Source organism: Syngnathus leptorhynchus, chromosome 1, assembly GCF_054491065.1.
Source record: "Syngnathus leptorhynchus isolate UIUO chromosome 1, UIUO_Slep, whole genome shotgun sequence".
NCBI lineage: Eukaryota > Metazoa > Chordata > Actinopteri > Syngnathiformes > Syngnathidae > Syngnathus > Syngnathus leptorhynchus.
The window spans coordinates 10,576,090-10,590,237 of NC_141195.1; the positions used below are offsets into that span (position 1 = coordinate 10,576,090).

General features: G+C 39.9%; 1 protein-coding gene across 3 annotated transcripts; it reads right to left on the reverse strand.

The window, feature by feature from the left end:
• Positions 1–1,528: 1,528 nt before the first annotated feature.
• Positions 1,529–12,492, reverse strand: slco4a1 (solute carrier organic anion transporter family, member 4A1). 3 transcript variants are annotated; one of them, XM_085923605.1, is made up of 13 exons: positions 12,400–12,492; positions 10,915–10,956; positions 7,756–8,817; positions 7,402–7,492; positions 6,764–6,885; positions 6,458–6,569; positions 5,311–5,465; positions 4,952–5,204; positions 4,532–4,694; positions 4,212–4,390; positions 3,993–4,057; positions 3,417–3,565; positions 1,529–3,324 (listed from the first exon to the last, which is right to left on the reverse strand). In XM_085923605.1, the coding sequence occupies exons 3-13, from the start codon at positions 8,576–8,578 to the stop codon at positions 3,154–3,156; spliced, it is 2,283 nt and encodes a 760-aa protein (XP_085779731.1). In that variant the 5' UTR covers positions 8,579–8,817; positions 10,915–10,956; positions 12,400–12,492; the 3' UTR covers positions 1,529–3,153. The 3 variants fall into 3 exon arrangements, with proteins under 3 accessions (XP_085779731.1, XP_085779715.1, XP_085779722.1); XM_085923589.1 differs by having other exon boundaries at positions 4,532–4,697; XM_085923596.1 differs by having other exon boundaries at positions 4,532–4,697; positions 11,209–12,454.
• Positions 12,493–14,148: the final 1,656 nt, after the last annotated feature.

Genomic DNA, 14,148 nt, shown 5'->3' on the forward strand with positions numbered 1-14,148 from the left:
CATTTTTGATGACAGGAGAAATATAACAAAATATAACCCATCCATTTTCCTTCCTGTATAATGTAATTCGTTTCATGGGCAAAATAGATCTTCAACTGACAGATTACACCTTGGACTGGTCGGTGGCCAACTGCAGGGCGCTGACAACCATTCTCAAATTTGTACCTGTGTACAAATAAGAGTCCACACCTGGCTTCCTCCCACATTCAAAAATAAACAAAATGTCCTTTTATTAAATGTTTTGTTACTTACTTTCCAAAAAGCAAACATGGAAGATGATCATGCAATTAGTATGCGCCGTTATGTGAATGGAATAGTGGTTTGATTAAGTTAGCTAATTTAAAATTCACAGGTTGCAGATCATTACTCAGCCTGCATTTTTCCCAAGAGAAGCTCCCCAAGTTATGTAATCATTTTGAAGCCCCTGCATGGCATGTCAATGGTTGATTTCAGGATGTTCTTTCTTCTTTTCAGATTGACTTAAAAAAAGGCAACAAAAAAAAAAAAAACTTTGCCTTCATGCACCAATTAGGTAAACTGCTGATATGTTTCCTCTGTACTAAATGAGAATATGCAATAAAATGCAGCTGACTTATTTCAGATTTAGAGGTTCCAAAATAACTGTCATCTGAAAGTCAATTTCCAATGTGGGCTATTGTTGCAAATAAAAAAAAAAAAAGCATCCACGGTAGCACTAAAAGCATGAGATGGAAGTGGACAAAGCATGTTCAGACCTCATTCACAACAAAGCAGCTCAGCTGCACACTTAACAAAGTAACATGAACATAACATGATCACATTCTGTAACATTTAGATTTATCTCGCAGGATTCACAATCCATATTTTGCACACAAAAAAAACACCTCACTGGCATGTTTGCTACTAGCCAAAGAAGTGACTCTAAATACCTTTATGTAATCGTACCTTCATCTTCAAGAATAAATTTCTTTTCTACATGTGCAAAAATGGTTGCCTCTTTGAGTCTGAGAGCTTCATTTCAGAGGGAGAGCTTACAGCACTTAGTTTTTAGCGGTTAATAAACCATGAAGCTAATTTCTGATGTACTTCACCACTAAGCCATTGGTGGGACGGGAGGTTCAGTTAAGCCTATTCTCACAAGCACTACCAGAGCTACTCTACCAATTTGTTCCAAATATTTTATTATTTCAGTCTACTTTCACAGTTCTGACGGGTTCCTCTTGGTATTACTGTATGTTCATGAGGATCCTGGCAATAAAGCTGGATTTATTGTCCAGTCTGTTTGTAACTAATCAGATTGAAAATGCACTTTACCTGTGTTTGGCATTTTCATGGATTGTCTTATATGTCAATATGTCAGATGATTGTTCAAAGTTTGGTCCATTGACATTATAAAATAAAATGTTGCTTGCAAAAATCCCCCACAACCATCAAATTCCATTTTGATTCTTCTGAGAATGACATTTATCCAAACCTTAAAAATGTATTGGACTTAATTTAATCTTGTTAAATTAGAACCAAAAAAGGAAAGATAAACAGGCAATTTTATCTGAAGCTTTAATTATAAAACACTTGACATCTTTCAATCAGTGCATAAAAATACATTCACTCGGCTTAGCTTCCTTAAAATAACATTTTGTACAAATAAACCAAAAAACAGAAACTTTGAAAAGCACAGCTAACAGTAAATACACCGGTAACATACAATGAAAGGAAGTCCACCCATAACAACAAGAGACAACATCTTTTGTCAACAACAGTTAGAGGGGGATGAAAGCAGTATTCATTGGAACATTTAACATTGATGGTGAAACAATAAATGCGGTAATCCAATAGTTCATCATCTATTTGCATATCTTACAAGGATAAAGCAGCTTTGGCCCATTTGTAGTCACATTTTGATTGCAGTTAAGAAACTCCAGTACAATTTTCCTTTTTTCTTTTTCAATTTTGTATTAAAGTGCAGGTACTTATGTGTAGGGCATTAAGGGGAACCTAATGAGCCGTTACCTTTTCAATCTGCTCAGCAGGGCAACTCAAATAAAAAAACTCAAACCAACAGCAGTTTACGACTGAAAAAAAATAACTGTCAAGCTTGCCTCCACGAGTTCAAATAGATATATCAAGAATACTAATGTGCTTTTCCGTTCTGATTGTATGTTTGAACTGTTGTGGTCGCCAACTTTGCCAAACTTAACATTACTGAAAGTGACAAGCAAAAAAAAGGATTCGGAAGACAACGTAAAGGTGTGTCTTTTTTTGCGAGGGGCAATTAAGGGGATTGTGGCTACAGTATCATCTGGCAAAGTTTGTTATGCAAATCTAACCAAACGTCTGTTAAATTTGAGTTCCCTCAACTATCATGTCAACTTTCAAAGTCAACATGTTTCTTTCCCATGTACATTGTATGAGTTTTGATTTTAGCTGCTTCTGATACTAACCATTACGATCATCGTGATATGTTTGAAAGACTGACAAACAAGCAAACCTTTGAGCTTTGCTACCGATTCCACCATTATTGTGAAAATACAGTGGAACCTTCAATTACATGGCCTTGTTTGCAACTTGGAACGGTCGTAAAGGCCAACTGAAATGAATGGGAAAACAATTAATCCGTCCAAGTGTTGTTAAATACACAACATAGCTCTCTCCATCTGGTCGTCCATGTCAAGGCTGTTCATATACAGAAAATTGTACATAAGTAGAGGTCATTTTTCTGTGAAATTTTTCAGTATAACTTGAATTGTTTGTAAAACCGGACATTGGTAACTCAACATTCAAATTCTGTCGTGCACGGACCGAGAGTAAATCCTCTTTCGTCCAACCTCTTCCTAGGATTGAAATCAACATTAGTTGTTGGCCCTAATTCATTGAATATAAGTCGTTCACACCAAAGCACAATTTTATAGTGGAAATATGGTGGAAAACATTTGGTATCAGCAAAGGACTTGACTTCTATTCTCTTCTGAGCATTCATGCACTCCTCATGCTTGATATCAAAGTGCGTAGACTTTCTTTGCCTTTAACTTGTCACTCATTTAAAGATGATGTATGCCTGTGGAACTGATAACGAAGAACAGAGAGAAGTTTCTCTTTGTTGGGGAACAATAACCTCCCTATGGCTGAACGTATCAAAGAAGAAGCACCGGCCACTTAAACCAAGAGTCGCCGGTGTCACAACCTGGCATGTGGGTTGACGATGACACCGTCTGCAGCAAGCTCTTTCACGGGAAAGTCGCTCTTGTCGCAAGTTTCATGGTCACTGCTTTCCCGGCTACTCTGAGGCGACTCTGGAGGAGCCTTGTACAAGATGCTGGCCAGTAAGAAGAAGATTGTCCCCAAAATCTGAAAGAAAGTGACATCGAATAAATAAGCCACGTTTCCACCAAGCAGTCTAGTTCGTTATAAATCAAGAACATCGCTGAGTAAGCATTTACCTTATAAATGACACCAGCAAGGAGCATGTATCGGCTCATGGCTGAGTTCTGATAGAGGTAGCAGGAGCCCTGCTCTCCACACTGATCTTGCCACAGTAAGCAGGAAATGTCAATCATGGAGCCAAATGCGATAGGTCCAGGAATACCCCCTGTGAGGAAACAGCAAGTGACAGGTTGAATAGTGAGAGCTCAATTAGGTTTAAACCAACCCTATAATATGTGGAGACTGAACCTTAAAAAAGCGGGGGCAGCTTCCAAATTACTGAGGTGGTTACACTGATTTGTATTAAGGAGACGTCATGATTACCTCGAATGACCACCTCTCATATTGTGTTTGTGTTACATTCAGCACTGATAGTATTTTCAGGTGCTATGCTTTGACATAATAGCGCATTCAGGACGTGCAATGATTGGATTCTTAAGGACGTGCAATGATTGGATTCTAACGCCATTAAAGCAGGTTGATCGTTGCCACGACCTTGACTGAAAATTAAATCATACTTGGAGAACTGCAGGGAAGACCTGTTACAAATATCCATGACTCAAAGTAAACCTGAAAACATCCATGACTCTTACCAAATGTGCGCACCACAATCCACTGGATGCCAAGCCCGAAGGACCTCTGACTGTCTGGCACACACCTAAAACAGCACAATAGTTCGGAATATGATCACACACTCGATATCACATTACAGTGCAAGTATGAAAACATGACCAATTAATGACTCAAGACAGCACTTTATGACAACATCGACAGTTTCCTTGTAAAAAATGCTAAATGTGACAATGACTTACCTGAGTGTGGCAGTGAGCGCCGGGATGCTGCAGAGGAAGGTGAAGAAGATGATGATGAAAAAGAATGAGAGGAAGGCGGACATGTGTTGGCATCTGCTGCCACACTTTCCTGCCATCGCGAATCCATTCTGGTCCAAAGAGGCATTAGCCACAACCACACAGCTACATCCGGAGTACACCTAAGGCACATTGCCACAGGATACGAGATGACACACTGGCCACCTCTTCATTATCTTTAGTTTTTCAATCCATCCAGCCCATCTTTGAGACTGAACACAGTGGTTTGAATGAAGCTTTGGGAAAAAAAAACCAACGGCAACCTTTTTGCCCGTGGAGTCCTCAGTGTGGTTGATGGAGGTGCAGCCAGCATGGCAGGGCGAGTAATACATGATGTTATCAGCACCGCAGACGGGGTTGTACAACTCCCAGACACAGCTACAACCTTCATTGCAGCTCACTGTCAAGCTCTCTGTTACAGAAGAGCTGCTGAAGGAATTAACCAGCAGCCAAGATGGAACACAAAGTTAATCGGTGCTTCCATTTCTCCTGAACTACAGTATATGGTAAAAACGAATCTATTTGAATGGAGAACCAAAACAGGATTACTTTGACAACTGTTATATCATTTTCATTTAAAATTAGTGTGTGATAAACTGGCACATGTACATATATAGAATCTAAAACTACTCTGATCTGGATCTAACATCAGGGAGAATGTTCCAATACATCTACAAGTTTACCTATTTCTTGGATCCAGAACATTGAGCTGTTTGAACTGGTCCTCGGGGCTCTTGACAGCAGACTGGTATGGCGCGGTGATTCCGGCCAATGGCACATTGGGGCAGTAGATGAGAAAGATGAAGATGGCGATCAAACTGACCGTAGCGCAGAGCATGCAGAAACGGATGATGCCTCGGCAGCGGAGCTTCAGTTTTTTTACGATATAGCCTCCCAAGAAAGTGCCCCCTCCTCCCGCGGGAACCACCATGTAACCTGAAAAATATGAGCAAAGGAGGAAGGAAAAAGGATTTACTTACTTTCATAGAATGAATGCTAGTTTGAATTTATTCCTTAACAGTGTAATATGTTCATCACTCACCAAACCACGTGGCAGCTTCAGATGCACTGAGGCTAAACTGAGCCTCTAAGAATTTAGGACCAAATGTAGACATGCCAGCAATGAGGGTGGCCTCCGTCGCACCAGCCAGGCACAAAAACAAGAAAGGGGGATTCTTTAAGAGGAGCAGCACAGATCTGGGAAACAGGGACAAAAATATATTGAATACATTTATTAAGGATACAACAGTACATGGCAAAATATTGAAATGTTCAATATGCCCTAATGATTTTGGTACCTCATTTTACACGGATGCATTTACAGGCCACTGTCCGTGCATGTGTCTGTGCTGAAGGGTGAGGCTTACAGTTAGTGTTGGGGGGCTTGTGTTAGGGTTAGGTAAGGTAATTGGTTAAGTGTCATACTCCTGTTTCAAATTTACTAAGTCAGCTTTTCACCCTAGGGTTAGGGGTTCAAAGTAGGGGTTTGAACTAGGATTTGGGTTTCATAGCAGGGTTTAAAGATAGGGTTAAGGTTTCAAACTATAGCGTTAGGGTTTCAAAGTAGGGTTTCCAATTGAAGTTAAGAGTTTCTGACTAGGGTTGGGTTAGGGTAAGGGGTTAAGGTCCTGAGTTAGGGTTTAAATTGTCAAAATTATTATTAACTGAGGTAATCCCAGAAGCAAAATTCAGCAATAATTCAATAGAAAAAGGTTTTTCTCTATGCACAAAAAGGTGTCCCGAAACCATACAAAAAACCGTGATGCAAAAACTGAGGTTCGGACCATACCTGTACCCCTCCCCTCGTATGTCTGTATTAGGGGTGTTTGATGCCGGTTTCTTTTTTTTTTCAGCCTGATACCGGTACAACTACTCAACTCTTGTGTATCAAAACCAAGTATCGGATACCACGAGTACTTTTGATACATAACATTTTGTTTGTTCTTTCATCTATTAGTTTAAGATACACATTTACTAGTTGAAGACACTAGAATACAAATACCAATAGTATTTATATTCTCGGGCCAGTAAGGGGATAACAGGGTTGCTCGCATAAAGAGAATAGAAAACATACTGGGTTCATTCCTTTGGATTTTTTTGTCTGGATTTTCACCAAAAAGTGAGACGCTTGCTGACATGTAAATATGAACATTCCCAGAATCTGTAAAGTAGAGCTACATTTAACTTACTTTGGCATGTCTTTGACTGACTTTCCAAACTGAGGGTCTGAAGCTGTGGTGTGACTGCCATCTTTGAGCTGGTGGGCCTCAGACACTCGCATGGCCTTGTGCTCCTGTGAGCCTGGAAGAACCAAATTCAATGGTGATGTCACACAAGATATAAAAAATCTATCTCAAGAAGATTACTTCAAACAAATTATTTAACAACTACTATTCAATTTTAATACATTTGTCATTTGTCTCAACAATATGCTACTTGCATGTTTACTGTAATTAATGCATGTGTAAATGTATTCAGTTGTGCATTATGAGTACCTGGCAGCTGTCTTGGGTAGCCCAGGATGGGGAACGCCACCAAGAGAGCTGCTGCTCCTCCTAGTAGGAAGCCAATCCACCAAGCACCAACCCACAGAGGGTTCTCTGGAGTCATGTCTGTCCTGTTGCCGCACACACACAAATTACAGTGAGCATTTATTTCGAAAAGATGATTTTGCAATTTTAGCAATCAACGCAAGACTCATGATGCAAACCTAAACCTGAGAAACTTTAGGCCTACTTGCTAACCACCAGTCCAGTGGTTCTCAATCTTTTTACCTAGTACCACTTGAAAAATACTTTGCTCTTGACCAGTATCAAAATGGTGGTATTGTAGGCCTAAGTGTTTCGCTAAAGTGAGACGTGTTTTATTCCTAAAAATGATATTTAGTATTATAAGAATATGCAGAGTCAGAACATTACAATGCATAATTACAGCAAAAAGAAGCTGATTCAAATCAAATGTATTGCAATAAACATGAAAATTGTACCAAAATAAAAGTCAACTAACTAACTCTTCCAATAACACAACACACACACACACACACACACACACACACACACACACACACACACACACACACACACACACACACACACACACACACACACACACACACACACACAAGCAGACTCACGTGAGGTTGATCTCAGTGTAAATGTTGAGGAAGTAACCCCCTAGTAAATAACCTGCTGCTGGACCTACAATGGCTGCAGTATAAAAGATCCCTGGGGACAAAAAGTGAAAGCATGTGTGTCACTTCAGGTACTTTCTCCTCTGTGATTTACGTGTCACTGTTCTCCAAGCTTCTTTGTTCAAAAATGGATCAGGTATCATAAAGCAGGTCACATTACACAGTTTTGGTATCGGCATCATGCAAGTTGCGATTTTGATATGGTAACTAAAACAGTCAATATTATAGAATACAGACTACATTTTCGAACCATCTTGTGCTGTAAATGTTTTGAATCAATCCCAAAATGTGACTCACCAGTGTAAACAGGCCCGTAATTTGACTTGACATTTTCATCCAGATACGTGACTCCCAGTGTGTAAAGGGGTGTCGCACCCACACCGTGGAGAAATTGTCCCAGCATGAACACAAAGCGATAACTGGACAATCCGCCTCCCTCTTGGTACTGGCAAGGGCTGGTTCGGTTGGCAGAGCACATTCCACTTTGCTTGGACAGGCTGACCTGGTAAGGTGGCGTGGTGAAGTGAGGCAAGGCGAAGACGAGAGAACCCAGAGCCATGAGAAGCACCCCCCAACCGAGCCAGCGAGGCTTGTGGCCCGTCCCGCCAAAGTAGCTGACAAAGGCCAAGCAAATACATGCCGCTATGTCGTAGGTGCTGGCAATGAGGCCCGCCTGGTAGCTTGGTAGGTCGAAGCGTCTCTCGATGGTTGTCACCACTGTGTTAATGAAGCCATTGATAATCATCCCCTGGAGGAAAGAGGCCACGCACAGGAAAAACAACACCCAACGGGGAGTGTTGAAGACTTGGATAGCTTTGGGCGTCAAAGCCCCCCAGCCGCAAAGTTGATCCGAGTCTGTGGCGGATTGATTTAATCTAATCTGTGACTCTGCGCAAAGGGACGTTTGCGCCTCATAAATCTGTCCCGGAAAGCTTGAAACTCCAGTGAGAATACATGGTTGAACGGGACCATGGGTGCGTCTGGGTTCCGAGTCTGTGAGGTTGTCTATGTGAGAGTCCACGGGGCTGGGGGTGTCCAGAGAGGGACCCCTGCTCAGTGGGAGGCTACGAAGGTCAAGTAGCTCCTGCCTGGAGCTGAAGGAGGCATCGGCATTGACCATTGAGGGTTTTGGGCTGCAGATGGGGTAGGAATGTGAAAACTTCTTGGATAGGGCAATGTAAGCTACTTGTAAAACAGCTTAAGGCAGCAGGCCAAATTGAAGTGTTCCAAGGTCTTAATCCAGCTGGGTCTCTGCAATTAAAAAATAGTAATTTCTTGTGTACTGTATTCCATGCATCCACCCTGCTTCGTGCTTCTTAAGGCTGCGCTGGTGCTTTATAAGGCAACACGTCTTGTGGTCTACAGAGAAAAGATTACAGATGGAGGATGTCAGTTTTCCACTAAAATAGTACAACAAGAAAATACATCAGTCTGAAAAGTAGACCTGCTGGCAAAGAACAAACTTTATTTTCTTCTACGCGTGTGACTGTTGGGTATAGTATGGAGACAAATTATTTTGGAGGATACTATGGGCAGCAGGAAAATTGAGCTGCATAAAAGCAGAAGTGAAGGAGTTGCAGTTGAGGAAACAGCTTGTGTGTTTGTACACTCCTATATTGATGCAATGATTTACCTCGTTGACTAATGAGATATTCTTGGAAAGCCGACTGGCCAAATACCGTATTTTTCGGAATAGAAGCCGCTAATTATTGCACAAGCTTTGAACCTTACGGCTTATCTATGCATTTGTACATATTCTCTTATATGTAAACATTAAAACACCTGCGGTTTAAAGTACAATGTGCCTTATATATGAACAAAACAAGATTTCCCCCTAATTTCAGCTGGTGTGGCTTATCGGCTGTGGTTTATAGTCCAGAAATTATAATAACTCATAGAACTTGTTGATGGTAGTACCTGCTTTTGCCACTTCAAATATTAGGATAAAATTACTTCAGCAGCGACTCTGGACTTGTGCTAGGCCCTTAACACGGATCTCAAACTCCGCCTGTCGAGACCCCACCGCAGCAGCTGAGAGGAGGCCTAACATATCTTGCCTAGCATCTTAAAACTGGAGCAGATCCGGACCCGAAGATAAAATTGGACGTCTAATGTCAACGTTGATGCAACAAATTATACTGGAAGTAACACAAATTCTAACGTTTACCTCATATCACACACAGTATATACAGTACATGAGTAAAACAAGGCAATTGGTTATATGAGATACATTTACCTTATTTGCCCCTCAAATGCATCCATGTTTGTCAAATATATATATATATATATATATATATATATATATATATATATATATATATATATATATATTTTTTTTTAAAGCAAAACAACCCTTGTCTAGCCCATCATTCTGTGTTCTATAGTTTTAAGTAACTGCTGCATTCTTGATGTTCTCAAAAATAAACCCCTCATGAGAAATGAATATTTTATAGTACTGGTGAAAAATGTCATGGTAAAATTCACAAAGAGTAAAATATTCAAGAAATTAAATAACAGAGAAGTTCATATTATTTTATCCACAAATAACTCTGATTAGATCTTTCTTTTTTTAAGCAGAATCGATATTTAGGAAATGGACAAACAACTGGAATCGGAACCGGACTCGTGCAAATGTAAACGATGCCCAACCTGAATCAAGAGTCAATGTGACTCTTTGGTCACATAAAACCATCGCCACAATATTACATGACAGTACAAAAAGACTTTTCCAAATGTTTGTATTAGGTAAAAAACTAACCAGGATAATAAAAGGGACCATATCATGCTTTGATAGTCGTTCAGAGACAGTTGTGTTTTGACACTTTTGAAAAACAAAAAGGGGGCCATAGCGAAACATTGAAATATTCTTCCAATGAAACACGATAGAACATTACCAATAAAAATACAATTTTGTCTGGGGCCCCTATATGATACCTTCTGATTTGCTCCTACAAAAGTAATATGTGACAATGCATTTTATTATTTTTTTAAACAGCAGTCTTTACATGTCCTGGGAAAAAAGAAATGCTCCAAAAGGAGGCTATCTGTTGTCTCTACTGCTTGCCCTATTTAGGGGTTGTGAAGAGTTGGAGCCTATCCCAACTGATTTTTTTAAGCCAACAAGCTGACTCTGGTCACCAGTTCTATCGCAGGGTGCGCAAAGAGACCATTGCCATGCATTCCCATTTCACACCATCACAAATTGGAACTGAGCCCAAGCTGCTTGCATGCTGAGCCTCAATAGCAGACCATCAGTGATGGCAAGATACACGTGAGCGTTATTTAACACGTGCAATTAAGCTAAACTGTAAAGGCCGAGTTAACTTCAAACAGTATTCTTATGATTCAAAGCTATGCATGATGTTTTCAGTAAATATATAAAAAGGCTTCTTTTGAGTGTCCTGAAAAACACCAAGAGTTGATTATGGTAAAATATTGTGTTTTACAGCCCCTTACCTTTACTCCAACATGTCACAATCAACAGGTCTTGAACAGGGTCTGGTAAAATAGAACAGAAATGATGAAAGTGAAACAAGTTCTAAGAGCATGTCGAACTCAGAAAGCCTCTTGTAGGGAGGGGAGTGCAGAAGCAGCACATTAGGACACACCCACTGGGAGGGCCGTGCTCACTCTGATGCTACATAATCCATCGCACGATAGAAATCTACTGCTGGTACTGTTCTGAAGGCCCAATGTGATTCAGTCCACTATACATTGACTCGTCTATTTTCTGTAGCTGCTCATGCTCACAAAGGTCACAAGTGAACTGGAGGGTATCCCAGCTAACTTTGGGTAAAAGGCAGGCGACACTGAACTGTTCACCAGTCAGCATTCTAGCATTCACACTGTCGCTGAGTGGAAACTGAAACCAGGCCATTGTACACGTCCTACACCATCAGCGACTAGAGATGAAACATTCACATCGTTTGCATTTGCTTTAGTTCCTCAGGGGGTCTTCCCTACTCTGTAGTGAACAAACGTTTCTGAAGAAGCAAGGAAATGCTCTGAGGTTATGCTTTTCAGGAGAGCAGCAAATTCAGTCAGGCTCCATTCACAGTACTGTACGTCTAAACATTCACATTGGATTTCATTTTATTTTCAAAATGTGCTGTTGATGGAAGGAGTGGAAGATCCCATTAGATAAAGACACTCTAGTGTCATTTGTAGTTTAGTCACCAAAAAATCGTTTCCACTATTTTCATTTATGATTGTTTCATCTTTTTTTTGCATCTCAAATCAACCTCGATGAACCAGCCAAGTTTACAAGTCAGAGCGTAGGTTTTAAGGTTGAGGCAGACCTATACAGCCCAGTAATGACTGTCAATGTAAACATGTTGCTTTATCAAACCATGAGGTTCCTACATTGCTTATCTTCTCGAGAGTTATGGCCGAGTTACAAACCATCCTATTAGATAAAATTTAAGACTACACCCCACAGTAGACTGGTCGCTAGTCATTCACGAGGTATTTCTAGAGCCCCTTACTCCAACCATTCACACTCACGGAGTAAGCGGAAACTGAAGCTGAGTGAACCACAGCACCGCTGTCACTGACTGCAAGTTGCTTTCTATTCATCTCAAATATCAAGTTAAGCGTTTCCTTAATCCATTGAGGCATGTTTTTCTTTCTTAATGTGATGTTACCCTATGACACTGTATATTTGGTTATATTAACTACAATATCAGTAGACCAAAAGAGATACATTGCATTGATGCTGAAATGTTACTTTCCGTTTGAGTGGTGTGTGTGTGGTCAGTTTTGATTAGTGTTATGAGGGGTGTGTGCGTGTGTATGAAATAACGGTGACTTTCTTTTAGAGTTTCCTATTCTGAGTCACTACCATATGTATCACTACCATGAGTCGCTAGCATGGCTGAAGAAAACTCCCCTAAAAGTATTTTCCATAGAAAGTAAGAATAAAAAATAAGCAGAATACTGTACCTTAATTTGTGTCTCACTGCCAGACTTTTTTTTTGTATTTATATACAGTGCTTTGTTCCAGCTGCGGTTGTTAATAAAATGAGTTGTTTAATCTGACTTCTTTGTTTGTGGTCTTTACTCTTTAGTCAAATAAAGGCTATGTTCTCTTTGTACTTGCACCTCCTACTTACTTCACAAACACATCAAACAACTACTTTGACAAAGGAATGCCCCCCCCCGTAATTACATAAGTTTAGATATTTATTGTTTTTTTCATGCAGATATTATCACTCATGAAATGAATGTACCTACAATTTGTCTGCACTTCACAATTTGGTCTTTGTCTGCTTTGTGTTGTTTGTCATACTAAAGTCATGTGTTGTTTGTTGCCATGCTCCCCCCAAGTAATGAGTTCTTCCAAACCATTTGTATTATGTTATGTTACTCTTTGAGAACCAACATTCTCACTTAAGATGGCAAAGCTGCCGAGTATTAAATAATCCTCTCTGACCCTCCAAGCACATCTGATTACTAGTCAGATGTTACGTAATCTTACACTGTGCTCAAATCAGTCCAGAGTATTTCAGATACTTTGTTTTATAACATTTTATACAGCAAAAAAAACGAGAAAACATTAGAATCTTATTACAAATGATACTTCAATGTGTGTCAAGGGAAGCATCTGTGACCTGACTTTGACTACCTTTAAAATGACTTTAAAATCAAAGTGTTTTACTGCTTTTTTGTGACGGTCTTAATATTGACTAAATATTTGTCGAACAGCGTCAATTGCTTTCAACACAAAAGTGTGAGCGAAGTGTGAAACATCACACCATGCCTGTCCCATTGGTTACAGCTCAGAAACTATCCTTAAAGGCGAAATATCGGTGGGAAGTCTTTGCCCCTGCATTGCACCTAATCAGTGTGGTTAAAATTGAACAGCAATGGGCATTGTGAAAGGAATGCGTGTCAGTTGACACCTCATCTGTTTCTTCTGTGAATTGGGTCACACTATCACTCAAATTCAACTGCATTCATTCTGATAACATTGCTTGAGACATTTTCAGCAGTGGTTCTTTTCAGTTCGTGCCAACTATAAAGATACTTAGCTCTCCAAGTAACAGTAAATTGGCCAAAATTAAAATGCAGCAGTGTTGAAGGGGCTAAGTGTTCATCCAAAATGAGACCGTTTTATTGCCTTAAAGTGTATTTAGCCTGCTGTATAGTTGTGCAGTTTGTATTTTCCTAACTGTACTAAAACAATTTGTTTAATTGAAAATGTATTTCACATGCATTACGTTACGTTGTTGAAAATATATTAAACTTCAAAGCAAAATACAGTTGAAACATATTTGGATAGAGTCTGTCATTTACCACTAGAGGGAGCCCAGTTTTCAGAACCACTGCTCTACAGTTGATCTTTTTTTCTTTCTGTGCTTCCTGTTGACTGCTGATGCTATCAGTGTGACAACATCATGGAGAAATTTCATGTGTTCATACACATGTTGAAGTGGGGCAACATTTTTAGGCACACTAATTAACCTTTGATCAATTAAAACTTGGATTAGAACCCCCATTTCTCCTAAATAATTCCCTCTCCACCACAATTGTATGCTTCCAACTTTGTAAGAACCGTCTGGGAATAGCTCTTTTATGTTCTCCATTACACAAAGCAAGCTCAAAATATGCATAGTTTTATGAGTTTGTTGTGGAAGAACCTACTCGTTCATTACATACGGATCGACTACAAGAGAGATTAGGACAGAGCCT